General features: G+C 32.0%; 1 protein-coding gene across 5 annotated transcripts in view; it reads left to right on the plus strand.

The window, feature by feature from the left end:
• The window catches only part of nebu (solute carrier family 2 member nebulosa), a 54,854-nt gene that overhangs the window by 16,161 nt on the left and 14,194 nt on the right, over positions 1-24,499 (plus strand). Inside the window, exon 1 of one of the 5 annotated variants that reach the window (XM_085187852.1) lies at positions 8,704-8,856. The exons of 2 other annotated variants lie outside the window; for them this stretch is intronic. In XM_085187852.1, coding sequence (XP_085043978.1) covers positions 8,797-8,856 — 60 coding nt within the window. In that variant the 5' untranslated portion in view covers positions 8,704-8,796. Of the gene's footprint in view, positions 1-8,703; positions 8,857-12,081; positions 12,271-19,459; positions 19,560-24,499 lie in introns of those variants that run through there. 2 more of the 5 variants (XM_085187854.1, XM_085187849.1) reach the window with 2 other exon arrangements.

A 24,499-nucleotide genomic window follows, 5' to 3' on the forward strand; every position in this document is an offset into this window, starting at 1 on the left:
ATGGAAATATAACTATTAACAAAAAAAATGTTAATTAACGTATTTATGCTTTAAAATATTTTTGAATTATCTCTTTTTTTTATAATTCCTTTTATGTGTTCTTCATACAAGTGATTTGTATAAAAGTGAACTGAACTGGTTCAAAACAGTTCAAAATTCAAATATTCTTCAAAAGTAATTCAAGTAGCAATATATATTTATTTATGCCATATTAGGTATCTAATATGCCATATTAGGTACCAACGTTGTCTATTAATTTGATTATTTATTATTTCCATTTTTTTTATAGAATTCTTAAAAGATTTTAAACATTTTTGTCTTTTGTTGCAGGTATAAGTGTGATTCTTTTTATATCTACATAGATTCTGGAACAAATGTAGAATAAGTAAGTAAGGAATAAAAAATTATAAAATTTTGTTTACTATTAACTAAAGCAGTACAAAAACAGGCTTATTCATAAAAACATATTATTTAGTATCAAAAACAAAAAAATAAATAAACGATGCTGTGTAAAATTATTATTCTGTGCTTTTCCAAACTAGTCTAGTATCATTGCCAAGGTTTGCGACAAAAACAACATTTAATTTCATAATACCTATGTTGCAACTGCGAATATTTATTTTTATCGTTGATGGCCTATATATTAATAGGAATAATGCAAGCTTATAATTTTTTTTTATCTACTTCTTACTATTACTATGTTTTCACCTATTTAAAAATGTTATGTATTTGGTCTAACGTTGAAATTATATAGTTGGACTTAGAATTGAGAAGAAAAATGTTATTTTCAATATAATGAGATCAGCGTGGCGTAGCGGCATTTGACACTGTTTCTTATGCTTAAGCAGCTATACGGCGATATGCGGGATACAGCGGGAACTAAATGCCCAATCACTCACGCTCACACACTCAGAGACTGTACTGACTGAACTATACCACGACGGTATCAATTTTGTATTTAAACTCTATAACTTTGAACTTTCCTGTACAATTAAGATTCGCTTTGGGGTATTACCATATTTTTATTTTTATTGAAGCAAACTTGCTTTTTAATTTAATGTTGAGTTACATATAGACAACTTTTATGAGCACAATTAAGTCTTCTTGATTGGTTATGTAAATTAATACGATACCAAATATCAAATACCCAATATGAAAGCAAATCACAATTTTTTAGGGTTCCGTACCTCCGTGGTTCAAGGAAAAAAACGGTACCTTTATAGTATTTCTTTGCTGTTTGTCTGTCGGTCTGACAAGACCAGTTTATCTGTAAATATTTAAGTTACGGAAATTTAAGTTTGTAAATGTTTATAAGTTGTACACCACCTTCACTTAAAATTCAAGAATTAGTACGGAACCCTCGGTGAGCGAATCCGACTCCAATTTGACTGGTTTATTATTTATTAAATTAGTAAAAAAAATCCCAATACGTAATAGTACAATTTTGTACCAACGTTTTTTAAATAGTGCTGTTGTGGTAACAAAAGTAAGTTGTTGTTTTGATCAAAAAGTATTATGTGCATATATTAAGTATATTTGATTAATATAGATCTTAGTATGTTCTAATGATTAATCATTAGAACATACTAAGCATCATAAATTATTATCATGTCACTTATCGACTAACGGAGTGTCTAAACACTAGGTTCCCATGTTTCCTCAGAAGCTTAGAAAAGAAGAAAAAAACTATTCTTCTATATATACGTATCGAAAATGTTTATTTGTATATTTATTATCATATGCATATCAAACGTATAGCTACGTCACGGTGACGTCATAAAGTGGGATGGTCTGCAGTCACGTAAGGTTAGCAGGTGGCCAAGTGTCTGCCTTGACATTGGTAATGAAACTTGAATCACTATAGAGGAACTATACATATTATATTTCTTTAATTAAAAGAAATATATTTCTTTATATAATTCATCCTATCCTATCCTATCCTATATCTTATAAAACAAAGTCGCTTTTCGTGTCTGTCTGAACTTTCTAACTCTTCTTCTTCTAAACCACCCAACGGATTTTTATGCGGTTTTCACTATTAGGTCGAGTATTTCTCAGGGAAGGTTTATGTATAGTTTATTATTTGTACATTCTTATGTAAATTTACATAAATACGATAAATGTGTCTAAAGTCCTACCCGTTGAGACACTTTCGCGCATGCGCTGCTTTAATGGTAAGTACTACATGAAAATAATGTACTGGAGTATTGTTCCTTTTAATAAGATCTACAAAAAAGTCCGCGACAGCATATTTTTATCTTTTAAGGATAACGTGTAGTGATCATATTTCTGTCTAAAAATAGTAATTTCAATATATTTTTTATTGTGAGGGATATTTTTCCATAATGGTATTAATCCTTATCCTTTAAAATACTTTATTAATTTTCTACGTTAAACGAAGATAAAATTTGCTTTTTACACTATTTCAAAATTGCGAATAGTTTTAAAAAAAAAACGCATTTAATTGTTGACACATCAGCTGTATGTTACTCAAGTTTCACTTATCCCTTACTCTCAGCATATAAATAAGTATATTAGTTACGTTGGCCATTTAATGTAGATCAAAACTTTTACTGTTTTTTCATTTTAATAAGTACTTTAGAAGTTGTTACAATATCAAAACATCCTTGCTGCGAAACGCGCCCCGCGACGTTTTGCTTATACAAGCGCGTCATGAGCAGTCATCGGTGGTTCAGTGGTAGAATGCTCGCCTGCCACGCGGGCGGCCCGGGTTAGATTCCCGGCCGATGCATTCTATTTAATTTTCCTCACAGGCAGCCACGTAGTGCTTGCTTTTCATCAGGGACAGAATACCCTCTTCAGCATTAACCACAAGCTCGAAAAAAAAAACCCGCCCGCTATAGAGGCATAGCAACGAAGATTTAGATGCGTTTGCACATATTGGATAATTGGAGTTGAATGTATTATTTCAGCGCGATATATTTGGTTTCATATTTTTTGTAGTAGTTATTAGTAGGTAGGCTTTTGTTTATAATTTCTTCCGTTTAAAAATAGTCATTTAACTATCTAAAAATAGTCATTTAAATATATTTTAATAAGTACTTGAAAAGATTAGTAGCACAGATTTAAAATTACGGTACCTACTAAAAAATCCTTGCTGTGTAAAACAATTGGAAAATCCTTATTGAAACTACGAAAATGCGGGTTGCATTAGGGTTTAATTAATTTTCACATTATCTTAAGTGCTTTGCAAACATACATTATATGAATAATCCAGTAGTAAAAGCGGGCGAAGCCGCAATAGGGTCGCTAGTATCTTATAAAACAAAGTCGCTTTTCGTGTCTGTCTGAACTTTCTAACTCTTCTTCTTCTAAACCACCCAACGGATTTTTATGCGGTTTTCACCATTAGGTCGAGTATTTCTCAGGGAAGGTTTATATATAGTTTATTATTTGTAAATTCTTATGTAAATTAACATAAATACGATAAATGTGTCTAAAGTCCTACCCCTTGAGACACTTTCGCGCATGCACTGCTTTACTGGTAAGTACTACGTGAAAATAATGTACTGGAGTATTGTTCCTCTTAATGAGATCTACAAAAAAGTCCGCGAGAGCATATTTTTATCTTTTAAGAATAACGTGTAGTGATCATATTTCTGTCTAAAAATAGTAATTTCAATATATTTTTTATTGTGAGGGATATTTTTCCATAATGGTATTAATCCTTATCCTTTAAAATACTTTATTAATTTTCTACGTTAAACGAAGATAAAATTTGCTTTTTACGCTATTTCGAAATTGCGAATAGTTTTACAGAAAAACGCATTTAATTGTTGACACATCCCGCCGTTGACTCATCAGCTGTGCCAACTCAAGTTTTACTTATCCCTTACTCTCAGCATATAAATAAGTATATTAGTTACGTTGGCCATTTAATATAGATTAAAACTGTCTTTTACTGTTTTTTCATTTTAATAAGTACTTTAGAAGTTGTTACAATATCAAAACATCCTTGCTGCGAAACGCGCCCCGCGACGTTTTGCTTGTACAATCGCGTCATGAGCAGTCATCGGTGGTTCAGTGGTAGAATGCTCGGGCGGCCCGGGTTCGATTCCCGGCCGATGCATTCTATTTAATTTTCCTCACAGGCAGCCAGTAGTGCTTGCTTTTCATCAGGGACAAAATACCCACTTCAGCATTAACCACAAGCTCAAAAAAAAACCCGCCCGCTATAGAGGCATAGCAACGAAGATTTAGATGCGTTTGTACGTATTGGATAATTGGAGTTGAATGTATTATTTCAGCGCGATATATTTGGTTTCATATTTTTTTGAAGTAGTTATTAGTAGGAAGGCTTTTGTTTATAATTTCTTCCGTTTAAAAATAGTCATTTAAATATATTTTAATAAGTACTTGAAAAAATTAGTAGCACAGATTTAAAATTACGGTACCTACTAAAAAATCCTTGCCGAGTAAAACAATTGGAAATTTTTTAAAAAGTTGCATTAGGGTTTAATTAATTTTCATATTATCTTAAGTGCTATGCAAACATACATTATATGAATAATCCAGTAGTAAAAGCGGGCGAAGCCGCAAGGGGTTCGCTAGTTTAAAATAAGCGTAAAGTGTGATTCTATTTACCTATCCAATATTTTTATAACTTGTAAATCCTTTGTAAATCACTAGTTTTACATCGTTTATTCCTTTTACTGATTATTCCTTTTACCTTTTTTTATTACAAAGATAACTAACCTTAAAAGTTGGCATGAAATTGTCGCAAATTATATTTTTTGCCATAAAATTAAAAAAATATATAATTGATAAACTTCTTTTCTTAAAGAAGTCTGTTGAAAATAGCAACGCGTAAATGGTAGAAACTGTAGTCATCTTAAGCATCGGAACTGATACCCAAATCCTTTCCGCTTCATCTTGCTCTTCACGTTCCTGTAACGTCCAATTATTTTGAAAAATACCTTCATTTATATCATTTCAAGTTTTTCGACCCAAATTGCTGCGCTCTCGTCTTACAGACGGCATGGGTCTAAATATAAACGTACTCAAAAACGTAAAACAAACATAATGTATATGTATATAATAATATTTTGTTGACGTCAAATATTTGACAGCTGGGGACAAAATGATTTGTATGGAGACTTATTGTTTTTACTAATTTCCTTCTCTACCTCTGCAAGGGCCCCACTTTCAAGTTAGTAAAAAATTTAAAAAAAAATTCAAAATATTCTTTATTCAAATAAACTTATAATAAACACTTTTGACTCGTCGAATGAACATATGAACAAAAAGCTACCACCGGTTCGGAAGGCAGTTCTGCTGAGAAGAGCCGGCAAGAATCTCAACAGTTTCTCTTTTCAAAATCAATGGTACAATCTATGCATTACATTCAATAGACATTAATTCCATACATGTTTGTCCTCTAAATATTGTTGCTATAATATAAGCTGTACTTGTCAGACTTTTTTTTACAAGTAGTAAGTTAGTAAGTACACAAACAGTCTTAACTACATATTAGACCATTAGTTTTCAAAATTTCAGCCTTGCTAAAATGACGTAGGTATGGGGGGCCTGGGATGTCAGTCTAATAGATTATTGCCAAATAAATAAATATTTACACAGTATTACTCTAATAAGACATTTATTGATAGCTTTTTGACGTATGGCCCATCAATGGTTACTCATTTCGTTAATGTGTTTGTGAAACAAGCAATGATATGAAATGGTTCTCTTATAATTCATAAGCCTTTGCACCTAAGTATATTAAATTTATACACAGAAATAGAGAATATCCAGATATTGATTAGTGACTGTAAGCGCGATAGGTTGTGGGATCGATTCTGACTTGAGGAAATTAATTTTACTAACTACTAACTAGAGTAGTTGCCGCTCTGGTGTGGAGGCACAGCGCGCCGTTGAGTTCTTCCACTCAACACGCAATACCTCCAGAATTCTGCCAAAAATGAGAAACGGACACAGCGGATTTTTAAAAAAAATGGTAAATTATGACATTATGTCACAACATACTAGTTTCTGCCTGCCTCCTCTGTAAAATGTAATATAGATTAGGATAAAAAAACCCAAAATTCTTATCTATGTTTACAAGACTACTTTAATTATTTCTCAATAATACGAGATACCTTGAAATACGAGAGCAGAATTGACAAAATATTCAAGGCTTCGTCAGCAGATTTTATAAAATTTGTCACAATAGTTTAAAAATATTGTATTCTCCATAAAGGTTTCAGGTGAAGGGCTTGATTCAGGTGAAAAGTGGAGAACCGAGTGTATTGACACTAGGTTCTGTTTACTTACCCTATGTAGTGTCTAGTAAAACACATTTTAAGTCCGTTTCATAAGAAAAAAATATTATTATTAGAAAATAAATATTTTTTATTTTCAAAACTTCCTTAATTTCCGCTGAATTCTGAATTCATTGCTGAGTGTTGAGTAGCAGAACTCAATCCCTCGCTTTGCCTCGTTACCAGTGGGAATCAAACCCAGAACCTGTCGCGTATAAAGTCCCACGCTTACGCCCCAGGACAGGCCTCACTTACTTCACTTTTAATATTTACATTGTATTAATTATAAAAAAAATATCATCCTATAATGAAATTACTATTAACTACTACATCGCTAGGTGCATATATTGTGAAATAGATTTCGTGTTAAGCCTTTAAGTTAAGAAACTCGGTTCAGCCCCAATGAGTACCAGTTATGATAATATTGAGGTAAAGTTACACTAAAATTTATATTTTGTAAATGAAATTGCTTGTTCTATCTCTATAAAGATCTTAAAATATAATTTCTTGTATTATTTTAAGTGTATTTTTTTTTAAATGAATTTACGCCTATTCATTATTATACATTTTTGGAAACCCGATGTTTTTTTAATACTTGGAAGTAGTCCGTGGTCACGGGTAGACTGAGGTGGCATTCTTCTGTCAGTTGATATAATTATAGTATCAAACTCCCGCCAATCATCTCTTTATTTGCCTCGCGTACTGATCTGAATTCTTGCAAGAACTTCAAAGCTTCTTTGACTGGATGCCAGGTGGTAGAAAAATTGCAACTGTCTTCTGTATTAAGATTAGGATATATAGATTAGGATAGGCCACTCTGTATAAATGGTGAATCTCACCACCACTTTACACTGTTCTTTGCGATGCTGAAAATCTAGGGAATGAGTTTGTAACCAGAGCGAAGAAATTATGAGCGAAGAAGTTGGTAACGATTGTGGTTTCCATTGGGATTCGAAGGACGGCCAGGACGGCCTCAGGGGTCATAATTACAGGATTATATAAGAAAAAGTACTAAATAAACTTACATACAGGTGAATTTAATATAATTATAATATAGAACGTTTACGTTGTACGTTGTAGCTATCACGTAGGTGGTTGCACCGTCATCGGTCAGTTTTCCTGTTTCCGATATCTTTATTTTTGTACAGGAACATTGATTCATTTTACGTGATAAGACTTTTTTAAAATAAATGTATGTAATTCGTAGTCTATGTAGGTATACCTTCCAACTGTAAATGTCATACTTAGGTATATATTACTCAGTTTAAAAACTCTTCCGTTACTGAGTAACTGACAGGCAAAACACAGGCAAAAATACTGGACTTAGGAAGTTGAAACTTACCATGTATGTAGGTTAGGAAATTTAGGGGAATTCCTATGGAAACGGTAATTTTAGGCAAATGAAGATATATTTAGATATTCGTATTCGGAAATATATGTTTATTGTAGTTATTTATACATTCCTTTAATACTAATAATTATATCTTATATGTACAACCATAACAACCAACTGAGGCCAGTTATAGCGTAGGGTTAATGGGTAAATGTAAATGCGACAGGTTGTTGATTTGTTTGGTTTGATTCCCAGTCTAAGAAAAGAAATATTTAAACTCTAGTAACGAGGCAAGGTCGCCATTGAGTTCCGACACTCAACACGTGATGAATGAATTCGGCGGAAAGTAGGAAACGGGGAGTCTTAACATTAGGGTTCCCAGGTTCCCTCTGTTTACCCCACAATGTTCGGAGACGTGAAGCTAATAAAAATATACACATACATATACATATAATCAGCAATTTAAAATTGCAAACATGTACCAACCAGGTAAATGTGCAGCTTTTAAATAAACTTGTTCACAGAGTCCACTATTTACATAAAATATGGTCGTGGCTGTGGATGTTTACCGAGGGGTTTCCCTTGTTCTTATGAAGATTATTAAGATTTTGTGCTTATAAAAGAGTATTAGGGAACCTAGTGTCCTAAACACTCCGTTCATTACTTTCCGCCGAATTTTTACAGGCATTGTGTGTTGAATGCCAGAATTCAACGCCGGGCTTTTGCTTTGGTGCCAGAGCGAAAAAATGAATACTTAAATATTTTATTTCTACAAGAGGGGATCGAACACATAACGCCTGCGCCAAGACTGCCTCATATATATAAATAAAGAAATAAGCGAAAATGAAAAATGACAAGGAAAAACACAACTAAACCTATTATATATATATACGTGTAAAATTTATTTTATTACTAATAAACATAATAATATATGCTACCGCGTCGTATAGAGAAGAATATTTATACGGAAAATTGTATTAAATATCCTGTCGCCCACATATAAGTCGGTAGAGCGTCGTATGTTAAACACTTGTATGTGGCTCCTTCTAAGGGAAACACTTTTATTTTATATTAAATTTTATTATATAAAATTAAATTTTAATTATTTTTTTTTATTTGCTTTTGATATTTCTTGAAGTAGTTTGTTAGTAGTTAAGTGTTCAAGTGAATGGATTGATGTGAAAAATGGAGAAAAATAATGTGTTTTTGGTGTCATTGAAGTATTATTCACCCGAAGATGACGAGGTTAGCTTAATTTTTTTTCTTTATTTTTGCAGCTTCATGCTATAGTCCGCATGTACCAGGATAGGCAGAGAGGACCTAGTGCTAAGACACTCCGCTCCCCAATTTCCGCTGAATTCTGGAGGCATTGCGCGTCGAGTGGCGGAACTCAACGCCGCAAATACATATTTTTTTATTAATTATTTATTAACATTATTTTATTAATATTAATTATTTATAATTATAATATTATTTCATTCATCATTTTTTTAGAGGATAATGAAGTGTTTTGACACTAGGTTCACAATTGATCATTCTTCCATAGTCACTGCACATAATTGTACCCAATAGTGTTAAAATTCTCATCTATATATATAAAATCGAAAGGTCACTCACTCATCACGAAATCTCTGAAACTACATGTGCTAGGAATCTGAAATTTTGCATAGGAGTTACTTATAGGACGTAGGTGCACGCTAAGACGGGGATTTGCAATATTCGACTTCTAAGGGGTTGTTTTTGGGGTTGAAAATTTGTATGAAACTTCGTTACTAAAAATGCTAGGAGTCACAAATTTTACTTGGACGTCACTTATAGGACGTAGGTACTCATGGAGACTGAAATGAATAATAACTTAGGTCACGCAGGCGAAGCCGTGGGCGGGCCGCTAGTTTTTTATATAAATAAATGATTTTATTTATGAGTTTTTAGTATTGTTATGAGTATTACGTATGAAGCCGAAATTGAGATTATTTTTCGTCTCATTATAGATAAGACTAGATAATGTAATGATTTCCTCTTTAATTTTATAATTTTATGTGAATACTTTATATGTTTATTACGCTAAAAATTAAGAATTAAGAAGCCGTCGGGGCACAGAAGCACAAACGTACGCTTTGAACGCGACAATTGTGAGTTCGATTCCCACTTGGGGAAATGATATATTAAATATTTTATTGCTCTGGTATTGATAAACAAAGCGCGACGTTGAAGTCCGCCACTAAAATCGCAATGCCTAAAAAATTCGGTGGATTGTCCATCGAATTAATAATAATCGGTTTGGGTTTTTAATCACAGACTTTATTATTTCGTTTAGCTTCACGCTGATAGAAGGGTAGGCAGAGGGAACTTGGGAAATTAGTGTTAGGACACTGCGTTCCCCCGCTTCCGCCGAATTTTGGAGACATTGCATTGCGCTTTGCCTGGCACTAAAGCGAAGAAATGGAAATATACATCGATTTTTTTAATTAATATATCCTCGAGTGGGGAATCGAACCCCCAACCATTCGCAATTTACTGTCACATTTTGTACCAACACGACTGGCCTAGTTATTTTTAAGTGCAAAAAAAACTATTCAAACATAACCTCCACTTCTTCTAAAATCTGTAGCTACGGTGGCGTTAGTACAGTGTCTTTTGGTACCTAGATATTTTTATTAGCTTAAGTAATTTTTTAATTTTCTGGTGTTTAACGATACCAAGTTATCTATTATCCTATAAATCCAGTAATCGGCGTCCATTAGCAAGTACAATTAAGGCATAACTAAGTATTTTCCTTATATAAATAAGTATTTTCCTCAACTAAAACGCGTTTTGTCGTGGGATATCTAGTCAAGCTGTTTTTCTTGCTACTTTTCTATAGGTTTTTAATTCATAAAAATAAAAAAAAATACTCCGGGAACCAAGTGTTATGTTATGACACTCCGTTTCCATTACGAATTCCATTCTAGAAGCGTTGCCTGTTAAGTGACGGAACTAAACGCCTCGCTTTGCGTTACCGGAGCGATGAAATAATAAAAATATAAAATATTTAATTTCCTTGAATGGGAATCGAACCCACAACCTGTCGACTTACAATTGCACGGTGGTGCCCCTGCGCCACGACTGGTGTCACAACGTGCAAAGTTATGGCTGGAACGTAGTAAACGATTGATTTGAGACATTTGCAACACTATGGACTTAGTGAAATTTGTCAGTTTAATTTTATAATAGCAGAAATAATCTGTGTACATTTTATGTTTATCCTAAATGGCCTGAAAATTATATCAAAGATTTAAATGGATAGCTGCTGTAAAAGTGAAAAAGGAAATGGTATTGGACATAACCTTAATTTACAATACTAATTAAATCATTTTTTTTTTGCGTTGCTCTTCTAAGGATATTTATTAATTATTGTTTTTGTGTAGATGAATTGCCATGGAATCATGTAGGTATCTTATAAAACCCGACGTAGAAAATCAGAGGCACAAGTGAGTCCGGGGTATATTCCCTCGATATTCCCTAAATAAAATATATTGAAAGCAGAAGGAACCGTGTCACATGTCCTAGCTAGATATGCAGGCCTCATAAAACGAAGAACAACAAAAGCCGCAGATACCACAACAACAGAAATTTGGGATACCACAACATATATAAAATCATAATGGAAGAAGGGAATGAAGGAAATCAAACTCAACGTCGTCTGGTCAATCAAGAAGGTCATGTTAATATCTTCTCTGAACTAAATGAAATGGAAACGACGTTTATTTGCAACAGTTTTATTAACACCGATCACTGTGATGCTGACATTCACGTAGATATAGGAACCTATCAAGAATTGTAACAACAATTAATCCTACAAAAACAGATAAACGCTGTTGTGCTGCCAAAAAAATATGTCAAGACCAATTTACTAAAAACAAACAAAAGCTGAGAATTATGTACTACTGCGGTGGGTGTGTTATGTCACTCATGACACCTCCACCTCTTCTTCATCTCCGTGATATCAAGCTCTTGAGTGTACCGAGATAGTGCTGGCCAGCATTCAATAACGTATAAAAGAACCGGTTGGAGGAAGTCTTCTTAATATAGTCCCTTGAGTTTTGGTGGTATTTAGTTTATATATACTATTTACTTCTATTATAAATCTGATAGGGGCATCTTTTGATTGTAACGACTATGTTTGTTGGTGGAATAATAATTAAAATAAAATTAAATATATAACAGAAGGTATATAACGAAAGCGTGGCGTGGAGTGCCATCACTAAACACTTTATAAATTAAATCCGGTTATAAATTAAATTGTGGGCGAGGGAAAAGTAGTGTTTTAACACTAGGTCCGTCCCGCCTGCCCTTCTATTTGCAGGATACAGGTGAAGATGATAAAGACCATAATCAATTGTGAAATTAGTTTAAGAGTGACGCTAACGTATAGTATATCAATATAATATGTACTTCCTGCAACAAAACCTTTATGATATAGCGTCGCGGCGACCAACCAGTCAGTCAGTAGAAGTGCGTTCGTCGGAAATATAGGCCGCTGTCGCCTCGCCGTGCGAAATCGAAATTTATCTATAGATTAGTTCGATTTTATACGTAGAATTAGTTATTTTCCTTTGATTAACGCCTTTTATTTTTTTATTTATAGTCTGTGGATTTTGTGCACATTGTGTTATCTGGGTAAGTTTCATATTCTTTTTCGTTGTTTTTAAAATTGTTTTATGTTTTGCAATTTTTAAGGTTTTAATTGAAATGGTAAAATTGGACTTAACATTATTTTCTATTCATTATTTTTAAAAATTATACAAATAAATGCAACTAGATATACTAAGAGTAAAAAAAGTGGGTACTTTGTAAAAAAAAAAGTATTTGTCCTTGTAAAATAATGTGGGCAACGTGTTTTACATAGAAATTGTGTAAATTACAAATTAAAAAAAGCTAAACTACTATTACTACAGAAAGAAAACCTCAGACTAAATTTAATAGATGAGGGTAATTAAACAATTAATAGCACTTTCCGGTTCGGAAAGTAAATGAGTATTTACTTATCGAGTAATAATAATTGATTAAATTTTTTTTTTTATACATTAATGCAAAATAAATAAGCCCAAGGTAAAATTACACTCTTGATGACCTTATAAGATATAATTTATTTTTAAAATTAAACGACAATAAATATTACTTTTTTTTTACTACATGCATCTGGACATTTAGAAATCTCCCATTGCATAATAGAGATGATCAGGGGAATCACATTCCATATAATATTTTTTCGGACAAACCTTCAATTAAAGAACAAATACTATTATTTTTCACACTAATATATTACAGCATTTGCTCTGGATTCGAACCTACTACTTAGAATCAAATCAAAGTGTTCTAGACTTACCGATCATTAATATGTTTACAAATATTCGTATTTAACACGCATCGAAGGATTGTGTAAGTATCGGAAGCGTTACAATATCAATGCGATTTGCATGACATTTTATAAGGACAATAAAATCGATAGATTTGCAAAATATAAATATATATCTATTATTGTGAAATTCCCTTGAAATTGTATTTACTTAGTTATATATTATACTTATTATAAGCCACAGCTCAGGTATCCTTTGCTAATTGTAGTATAATAAATTATTAGTGTCAATATGTTACTAGTTACGCAAAAGAGAGAACTTATGTTTTTTTTAGCTTCACATTGTATACCAAATCAACATCGTATAACTAGGTGTTCGTTCAAAAATAAGGATACAAATAAAAAAATATATTAGTAGGTCATAAATGCGAGATAATATGAATAATGATATAGATAAAATAAATTCACAGATAATAATAACAAAATATCTAAAGGGCATCCAGATAACACATTTAACTTTTTTTCTTTTATTAATAAAAAAGTAGATGTACGTATACTTATCGTACTTAACTGGCATGACCAATAGCATTGAATAAAAAATTAAATTGATTATGGCTTATATCGAGAAAATATTGATTATTAAATATTAAACTACTTTTAAATAAAATTTTTCAGTATCAGTTGTTTCTCTGCTCTCTGTTTTTTTATGAGATTTTTAAAAATTAGATTACTTTTTGAGATCTTCGTGGCGCAAGGGCAATAGTGCAGAGTGTGACGAGAATTTGGCGGAAAGTGGGGATTGAAAGTCTTATTTGTTACGAAGTGTCTTACCACTAAGTTCCCAGGTTCCCTCTACCTCTTCAACGTACGGGATACCGCGTAGAGCTAAAAAATAATAACCCACCGTTTAGTATTAAACGTTTTACATATTAGTCAAAAATTTAAACAAATATATATATATATTATTTACCATAATGTGATGAGATACCTAAATAAAATATGTAACTACCAACATCGTATCACTCACTCAACCATCTTTATCATCGCAATTTTAATTGAGTTCGACTAATCGATATTCATATTGTTTTAAAAAACATAATTGCTTCAGGTATATGCATTTATTTTTGTTCCTTGTAAGGTAAAATTTTAATGTACCTAATTTTCTTTTTAATCTTTCTCTGATATAAATGTTTGCTCATAATATACACATATGGTTTTTAACATTTTTAAAGTGTTATTCCACACTTAGGAAAGAAAAATACTTACTATGTATCACGCACATAACAGGGTAGGAAATTAGCGTTAAGACACTCCATTCCCTATTTTTCGACGAATTCTAGAGGGATTACGTGTTCAGTGGCGAAACTCAACGCCGCGCTTTGCCACGTTACCAGAGCTAGGTAATGAAAATATTAAACATTACGTTCCCTCGAGTGGGTATCGAACTCACAGCCGCCTGCACCGTGGCGGTCTCAAATTATATTTAATTAATAATTTTGTTTATTCATAAAAATATCTAAATATTAGTTGAAAGTATTATTCGTTGGTATCATAAACGACCAAGTGTGTTTTATCATAAAATCCACGTCGAGATAAAAGGTCGGTATTAGGGTTAGTATTTATCTACATACGATTAAAATTATTTATTATTAAATATTAAATAAAATAAATAAAATTACACAACACAGACAAAATTATGCATTCACCAATTCTAGGACGCTAAAATAAAATAACCCCTAAAACTAAAAAAAATATATATTCATAGTTTTATTTTATTTCTATCGGTTTATTGCTATAGTAGGGGTGGAGATTAAGTAATCATGAATTATGTTGTTGACCAAAGTTTCCAATGCTTGCAAGCCCTACCTTTATGTATGCCATAAATTCAAACTACCTTCAAAGTTACGTTTATTGGATGGAAAATAAAGTCCGTTCGATGGTTAGCTTTGTTTAAAGCATAGGGCTAAATCCGGATAAGCATAAGCTTTAAAATCTAGTAGTAGTTGAGCCCTGCCGTGGCGCAGGGTCACAAGCGTGTGCGTGTAGCACGGCTGATTGTGGATTCGATTCCAACTGGAGGAAATAAAATATTTAATATTTAAATTTTTTCGCTCTGATAACGCAATGCCTCCAGAAATATGAAGAAAATTAGGAGAAATCAATAATAAATTATCATCATATAAATAATGGTATTCACCATGGGGTGATGCAGTATATTCCTAAATTCTTTAAACTTAACTGAGTGTGATGGTTATTGGTTTAAATATAAGGGGGATGTTTATACTCAAATGAAACTATTAAATATTTGTTTTTAACTAAATTGTATTTTTTTACCTTGTCCTGTATACATATGTAAGCAAAGAGATTCTCTTGATAAAATATACAGTTATAACTGTACCTACAATTATATATACAGTTTCAGTGGACTCATCGTAATTTGTCTACCAGGGCGGGGAAATTAATTCATTCCTTTGAATAAGGAACCCACAATCATCGTGCTTGGAGTCAGACACTATCGCACTGCACCACGATGACCTTAATTTATGTTTATTTCATATGATATATAAATTGCTTGATTAATCTTAGCTTAACCTTTTTATGTAAGCGTAGATTACTATATGCGTAGGTTCTTGCGACATTTTGCAAACTGCATTTGTAATTGTGTTGCTCTATTGCATAGATTAGTTTTTTCTGATTCACGCTGTATCCCGCATATAGCAGGGTAGGAAAGGAAGCCTAGTGTTAAGACACTCGCTCCCCATTTCAGCAGAATTCTGGAGATATTGCGTGTTGAGTGGCAAAACTCACGCAGTGCTTTGCCTTCGCGCCAGAGCAAAGAAATGTGAAACCGCAGACGGAACCAGGAAGTTCAGTAGTATAAAATACAAAATTACGTACATATATGTATAGATGTATATGCACATATACCTAAGTAATTAACCTGGAACCTTGACAGACCATCAGTCCGCATTCCTCAGAAAGTGATAGTGGATGACTAAAAGTCACTTACTTTACTTATTACCTACAATATGACTAATAAAGTAATCTAAGAACAAAATCCGGTGTCTCTTACGAAATTCGGTCAATTATATTGGAAACGTAACATTTCTTAACTTCATGTGCTCTAATTTTAATAAAGTTTATTAAGCAACTGGTAAAATCCCAACTTAATGTGCGTAATACTTATTTTATTGTTTTGACGTCATTATAGTGTAATGGAATTTCGTCGTTGAACACTGGTTTGAACGGTAGTCGTGAATTCGAATTGGGATTCGAATTCACGACTACCGTTCAAACCATATAATATGAATTATACCTTAGTGGGCTAAGGTATAATTCATATTCATACATATGCTTCATTAAAATAAACATTTCATAATAAACATTAACAAACTTTTGACAAAATTTCTTGGCCTTGGAAAATATTTTTAAAATATTGTTAATTGTTATTGGATTTCTTAGCTTCGCGCTATAACCCGCATATTACATAATTATTATGGCACTGTAGGTAAAGGGAACCTTGTGTTGAGACACTCTTTTCTCCATGCTTCGCCGGATATTCGAGATATTGATGATTGTTGGCATATCTCAAAGTCGGGCTCTGTTCACTTACTAGAACGAGAAAATGGAAATTCATTCCTCCCAGTGAAAATCGAACCCTCAACCGTCATGCTCACATTTCATCGTTATTGCGCTACTACGGTCTCATTGCCTTACTTTTATATTTTATAATTAAAACACAAAATTAGAAAATAAAGCGAAAAGTGAATTTATAACTAGATACACCTGGCGTAACTAATAAAGTTGTTAAAAAATGTTTTTTTTTTACAATTCCTATGACGTAAATAATATATACCTAGCGAAATAAATTGACAGTTTATTAACACCTTTCATTGCATACAGATAGATAGATATTTGTAAAATGATAAGATAACTCTATCTCGTGATTAGGCATGTTGGGTCGAATTCGCAAAAACATAGATTTAGATAAGGCGGCAAACAAGAAAATAGTAGTAAATAAAATGTTATATAAGAGATATTAAAATGTGAAGGGGGTCTATAGACATTCTTCAGAACTGCTACATGTGAGAAACTGAAAAACAACTACATTAAATTTACACAAGATAGATGGATGGAACCGGCGTTGAGGTTCCCCACACAAATCGCAATACCTCGAAACTTACAGTCGTATTTTCATATTTCTTTTTTGATAATTAAATAACATTTAATTTAATTATTTTCGTCTATAAACGAGTGTTACTTTTTTGATTGCTAAGTATGTAATATGCGGGATGCGTGAAGCCATTTAAATTATGCTACATCGAGAAATCATTAAAAAAAATAGTTAAGCAAAAGGACTTAATTTGACTAAAGTTAGCGTCCAAATATTTTAAAAACTAATTTTATATTATCTTCTATATAAAAAAAACCGTTTAATAAAACGTAGTAACGCCCTAAGCAATACTAGTAGCTTCAAGTGTCTAACCGGAATAGAATATGAGACAGTATGAGGTCAATTTAGTTCCTGATATAAATAGGAACTAAATAATAAACTCATAAATGGCATAGAACATGTATCATCTAGATTAAAGCTATCAATCTCTGTCGAATTATATTGTAAAATTTAATTCACTATGTAGCTATTTTGCTGATTTCAAATTCGATGTTTGAGGGTTGGATTCCTATTCGGAGAAATGAAATATTTCATATTTTCTCTTCCTCTCCCTGATAACGTTGAGTTCCGCCACTCAAGACAATACCTCGAGAATTCTACAGAAAGTTGAGATTGGAAGTGTCTTTATGGGAACGGAATTTCTTAACACTAGGTTAGGCTTACCCTGCTATGTGCCTACTTAAGTTTCTAGTATATTACCTAACCTTACGTCGTATCTTTTAAAATAAAAAAATATTCCATTACATCATTATTGATTGATTATTTGAAACCATTGTTTCAATACCGCTTTGATTAAAAGATAAAATTGCATTCAACGTAATACTGCAAAGTGTTTATTATGCACTTTTAACTATCCTTGATGGACGCTCGTAAAAATGAGTAACTCTTTTCTATTAAAGGTCTATTTATACCTACGTATTTTATGCAGAGGCACGAAGGCCTTTTATTGGCACTATTGGCAGATCTCATAGATCTTATACTTCTGTAAAATATATATAGGGTATCTATATATATATAGTGTATATAGTTTATTTAACTTTAGCAAGAGGTCCCTTTATGTTCGCAGTGTCTCGAAAATTGAGAAAAAAGTAGAGTCCTTGCACCGGCTATGTCCGGGATACAACGTAACGCAACACAAAATGTACGAACCATTTTGAAATTTTCCAGCATAGTATGATTAAAAAGAGAAAATTAAAGATATCATACTAGAAAATAATGTCGTATCTACAAATACCAATAATCCCCTTCTAATAAATATTTTTATTACAATTATATAATATTTATAAAGCCCTATCGAGTGTTTTGATACTCGTGAAAATGTCATAAAACAATCAATAACAGAATTTTTATATCACACACACGCGAACTAACAAAAGATAACAAAATTCTTTGTAAAACTACTTAAATAATATCTACGAGTATATCGACTCTCAGGCACTGTGTATACGTTTCTCAATCTTCTTTTCCTTTTCTTTTTCAGCGTCACGCTGTGAATCTTGTATGTAGCATGTTAGGAGCCTAGTGTTGAGACACTTCACTCCCCACTTTTCGCCGAATTCTAGAGGAAAAGCGTGTTTGTATGTTTTCTGTCAAATGTGCTATTTTCGCCCCCAAATGTAAAGTTTTATCATTGCTTTTATTTTATCATTCCATAAATCAAAAAAAGGGATATTTTAGGTAAATATTTTCTGTTCATTAAATAAGAGTTAATAATAAATGATATATTAAATTACTGCACTAATTATGAGGACAAAACAACAAACAAATCACGTTAATTGGTTTTGTCATTTTCTGTATTTTATTAATATATTTTATTTTAAAAAAAATCTTTTTTTATTTTTTTTAATAAGTATTGTAGAGAAGGTGTATGTATATACATATGTAATACACGCAATATTTGTAGACGGGTACATTTATTATTTTCAGGATTTTCTACGTCAACCCCACAAAAATATATAGAGAATACGTAAAGAAATCGAATGAAAAGATTTACTTCGAATTGTCTTAGCTCTTTTAATTCATCGAATGTGAATTAGAAGACTATCCTTAAAAATTTCTTAATGTAAAATATATTATCGGCAATGTATTAAAAATTGTTTCACAAAACCTATCTCACAGCATCTTTAATCTTATTTATTTCAAAATGTTTTATCTGACGATTCCAAATATGCTTGCATAATCGAAATCTCGATATGAAATTGTCATATTTTATCTCTATAAGAGCAGATAACATTGTTTTCGATAGAATTACTTCAGTTTCAATAGTATTTCGAAATACTTGTTGTGATTATTAAAATAATGTTTGGTGGGAATAGGGGTGTGGGTTTGGGGGTGTTTCCGTTTAACCCCGCGTTGGGAGCCACTCTGCTGACGTTGGATATGTTCTCGAGTGCTGAACGCTCCATGTCATCGCCAAGCCGCTTCATTTATAATATGGTATTGTTTTACTAATATTATATTTGTTTATTTAATTTTCTAATTTTATAACTTACTTGACGCCGTCGTGGCGCAGCGACTGTAAATGTGGTTGTGGATTCGATTCTCATTCGGGGGAATGAAATATTTAATATTGCCATTTCCTCGATCTGCTAACGAGGCAAAGGCGAGGCGAAGGCGGCGTCGAGTTCCACCGAGGCGGAAAGTAGGAAACGGATGTGCCTTAATGGGATCGGACTTTCTTTACATTAGGTTCCTAGCTTTCTTCTGCCGCGCTGTGCGGGATACAGCGTGAAGCTAAAAAAATAAATAAAATACTACATACGCACATTCTTGTAGTCAAAAATGTCAATTTTGTTGTTATGAAGAATAAAATTTAAATTTAAAAAACCTATTTTAAATATAAACATTTCTTACAAGGATTTGAATACAAAATACGTAAACATGTAGGTGATAAAATAAATAATATTGAAGATGTTGTCGTAATTTTCATACAAAGTATGTTTATACGAATATATGTTGTTAAATAAAATAGTTGCAAATTTATTATTATTTTTATTTTATATTTGGTTTTTTTATATAGGGTGTAAAAAAATCTAATATTCGCATTTTGCTGTACTGTGTGCCGTGAAAATGTTCAACTGTCTTATTTTTTAGTTATGCTTAAAGAGTTTCTAATTAAAACGATACCTATCTTAAATTGCGTAATTTAAAATTCATTCATAAATTTCACATTATTATTACATATTTATATTTTATTTCAAACGACATTAGACATTTTCACATTATAAAATGTTATTTCACACTTAGGTCCGTATTTAAAAACCGCTCTCAAGTCTGAGATTGAACTTAAGATGCCGTTTTTATTCATAAATAAAAAGACTGTTCCTAAAAAGTATTCAACAGTTAACAATTCGCCAATCTTATCATCCATTATTAAGAAATGTCCAAGAAATGAAATGTTTTAAATTCAAGGTAAAACGAATGAAAGAAAAGACCTAGATCCCATTATACATATTATAACAGTCATAGAAATATGAATATAAGATCTTTGTAAAGCAATTTCAAAGATAATACATGTACTTGCCATTGTTAGGATCGCATCAGAATATGGTTTATTTTATTTATATTTAGACACGCTGTCACTGTTGCCTTGCTCAGAGAATGTACCTACGTAGTATGAAAATAATATTTATATTTGCATACTAGTGTTGGTGCTTATTAATGTAGAACATATTATTTGGAAATTATAAAAGAATTCATATTTTCATAGTTTTACAGAAAATGTATAAAAAATTTGAACCTTGCAGGATATGAACCTGTGACTCATGAAAACCGCCCAAATGCTTTGAGTTTGATTTTTAGAAATTTTCGCTAAAAACAGTTAAAAGTATAGTAGAATAAATATTTCACATTTTTTAAGGGTTTCGGAAGAGTAATGTAAAAACGATAATGTTTTACAGTAGTAAATCAGTCTTTGTTTAACTAGATCGGTAAAACCTTATTGTAAGAATCTCAAGGAAAATACCATAAAAATTTTGCCATGACTATCATATGTCGTAACAGTGACACGGCGCTATAATGCAGCTAATAAATTATAATTATGTAGACAGCTATATGATTTTTCTTTGAAATATCATTTGTTTGTTTCTTTGTATCCAGTAAATTATTATGATCAATAGAAGTGTAAGATCATAAGAACTGAATAAGAAACGTCATGAAGACATAGAAGTATTATATCGTTCATAGCAATTTATATTTTATTTATTATGTACGTTATAGCCTCACACCATATCCGCCTTTAACAGGGTACACAGAGGGTTAAGACACTCCGTTCCCCAGGCACCACCTAATTTTCGAGATATAAAAAAAAAAATACTGAAGATGTTTATAATGATATTTTTGATGTTTAGTTCCTATCTATTTTCATATAATATACTAAAAATAACGATAGCTTTAATTTATCATTTTTTTGTTAATAAAAGACAGATAAATTTTATAATACTACTTACATAATTATATGCCTAAGAATATATAGTAATTTCTTTATTGCACCAGATACCATAATGTTCTGTTATAAAATTATATCGTTCAGATAAGTCATAGTTATGCAAGTTTGTTCTCATTTGATTTGTTTATCTTTCTTTGTGAGAGAGTTTTTGTTTTGCATAATATGAAAAAGCAATAGTAGCGCAGTGAAATCGCCTCTGAAAGTAAATGGGTTTGTATGGGGATGTATGTGGGTTCAATTCAAACTTGAAGAAATGTATTTCGTTTCTTGGCTCTGGTAGACAAAGTGCGGCGTTGAATTCCGTCGCTCAACACGCAATGTTTTCGCTAGTTGGACGGAATGAGGGGAACGAAGTGTCATAATATTAGGTTCCATCTGCCTACTCCTTTAAGTGGGAAAAAGCGTGAAGCTACTTTTACTTTTAGCACCTTGAGAAACTAAAGAAGAAAAGAAGGATAGAAATTGAATCCCTACCTTACGCATACAGGTCCAAAATGAAAGTTCTTATTTATTTAATTTCAAAGAACTTAACTATTTACATAATTTCTTCCTCAAACCGGTATTTTCAAAGACTTCACAGTATAACGTCGCGTGCGCTGCTCTATAGCTATTAGCTACATTTATTTACATAACTCTTCTATTGACGAACGAAACGCGAGTAAAAATATCTTAAACTTTGTTTTAAAAACTATTTTATTAAAATAAAATACAAATTATTATTAAAACTAGTTCTTAACTATAAGGGTGCTGGTAGTGGAATTGCCTTATCCCTAAGGTTGGTCGGCTTTAATACAAATTCGGGTGTCCCCACCCCTTTGGCTCGTTTCCCACGATGCTTTGTTTCTCATGGAGTTATTATATGAAATTCCCTGGAAGTCGGAAATCAGCGAGCCTATTGTCATCGACATCCAAATGTTCATGTGCCCCAACATGTGCAGCTGGGTTCTCGTAATGCTTTTATAGAACTTTCTCTCGGAGTCATAAATCTACCATAGGCCCACATGCCGTCGAGCTCTTGTTTTATATTTATTATCTTTTATTTAAACCATTTGTTACAACCATTTGTTGTTGTTTTATATTTATTATCTTTTATTTAAACCATTTGTTACAACAATACTAGACTAGGTTGACTCGCGTACAAAGCCATGAGTCACTTCTATAAAATGCTTTTCAAATTACATCTATACTATAAATTTATTTAAAATATAGCAAAAAAAATAAAGATAATATAAATATATATTTAGGACATTTTTTATAACTGAGACATCTGAAGACTCCTACTCCTTATAGGTATATTTAAACTTCACTTGCATAGTAGAGTAGATAGAGGAATAGAGGAAACCTAGAGTTAAGACACTCTGTTCTCTAAATTAATTTCCGTCCAATTTTCGGGTATGTGCGTGTTGAGTCGCGTGGAACTCAACGCTGAGCTGTACTGTGTTACTGCGGAGAAATGACAATAGTAATACAATTTAATCCCCCGAGTGTGAATTTATAGTGTAGGTTCGATTTCCTTTAGGAAAAACGAATTCCTCTCATTTTCCCACCCTGAAAATATAACGTGCGGCGTTGAATTACGCCACTCAACACGCAAACACGCACTTTCATGGAATGTGAAAATCTCAAGAACAGAGTGAAGATATGAAAATATTAAACATTTCACTTCCTCGAACTGATCTCTGGCTAATCGTTTGTCCTTTTAAAATCTAGTAAAATACTTAAACTATCAACGTTAGGCACGATAGTTTAGATTATATTATAATAGTTTACAAAGTTGGATGATGTCACCAACTGCAGCTAATTAACTTTGCAGAGTGGACTATGAAAGGCGAAGTACACAATTGCTGTATTTACTTTGGACTTAGTCTTTATGTTTAGATTTTATTTGTCATTTTTAACGATATGGAAATAGCAATGTGTTATTAATATTCAATTTCATATTTCTGTATGTTCTGTATGTCTATGCTAAAATAAAAAAATATATCTATATTTTCTTTTATGATTTATACACGTCGTTATGCAGCAATATGAAATTACATTTACAACCCAAATATGATACACTTGTATTACAATAGCATATAGTGTTTTCAAAACCTAACCCAATAAGGAGGAGGTAAAAGTATCATATTAAGAAAATCAACATTTTCCTTCAGTGTCTACGTACAAAAACCGGATAGAAAATAGTTTTGCATAATTTCTTTACTTTATTTTATATTATAGATATCGTTTTGTTTATAAGAATTAGTGAATAATTTGTGCTATTTATCAAATTAGGTGTTCATTAGTTTTACAATGCAATTGGCCTTTCATTATCATACTCGATAGTATAACAATAAATACATAAATACAAGTACATAAGTTTACTTATAAAACAATAAATTCAATTGTAAAACAATTTTGATAAACTTACGTCAATGCATAAAAAAACCCCCTCAGCACTTTCATTTATGAGACTTTGTAAAAACTCACTATTTCTTGCTAATCCTAATTATTATTCTTACTATCTTATCACGTGGCATAAAAAAGAAACGAAAAAAATTTAAATTAGATGTAATGACATGATTTAATTATCTTAATGCATTTACCTTGGAGTGAATAGGAGAATTTCGCGGCTCTAGTTCTTATTGTAGCGCGGCGTTGAGTTCCGCCACTCAATACGCAGTAGCTTGAATTTGGGCGGTGAGCGGAGAGAGCAGTGACACTAGGATCTCTCTGTAGAGGGTACACAATAGCCTATTATGCGGAAAGAAGCGTGAAATTGACAAAAAATACAATTTAATGGAAACTGTTTTCTACTATTAGCTATTCAAAATTATTGTTTACAAACTGGTAGAATCTTAAAGGGTACCTAAATATTACTTTCGAGTGAGGGGAATGAACCCACATCCAACTGATGTGTGTCATTGACACTTTCCCAGTGTACTATGTA

The sequence above is a fragment of the Heliconius melpomene genome, chromosome 7 (assembly GCF_056956725.1).
Source record: "Heliconius melpomene rosina isolate 202511_hmr_F chromosome 7, ASM5695672v1, whole genome shotgun sequence".
NCBI classification, from domain to species: Eukaryota; Metazoa; Arthropoda; class Insecta; order Lepidoptera; family Nymphalidae; genus Heliconius; species Heliconius melpomene.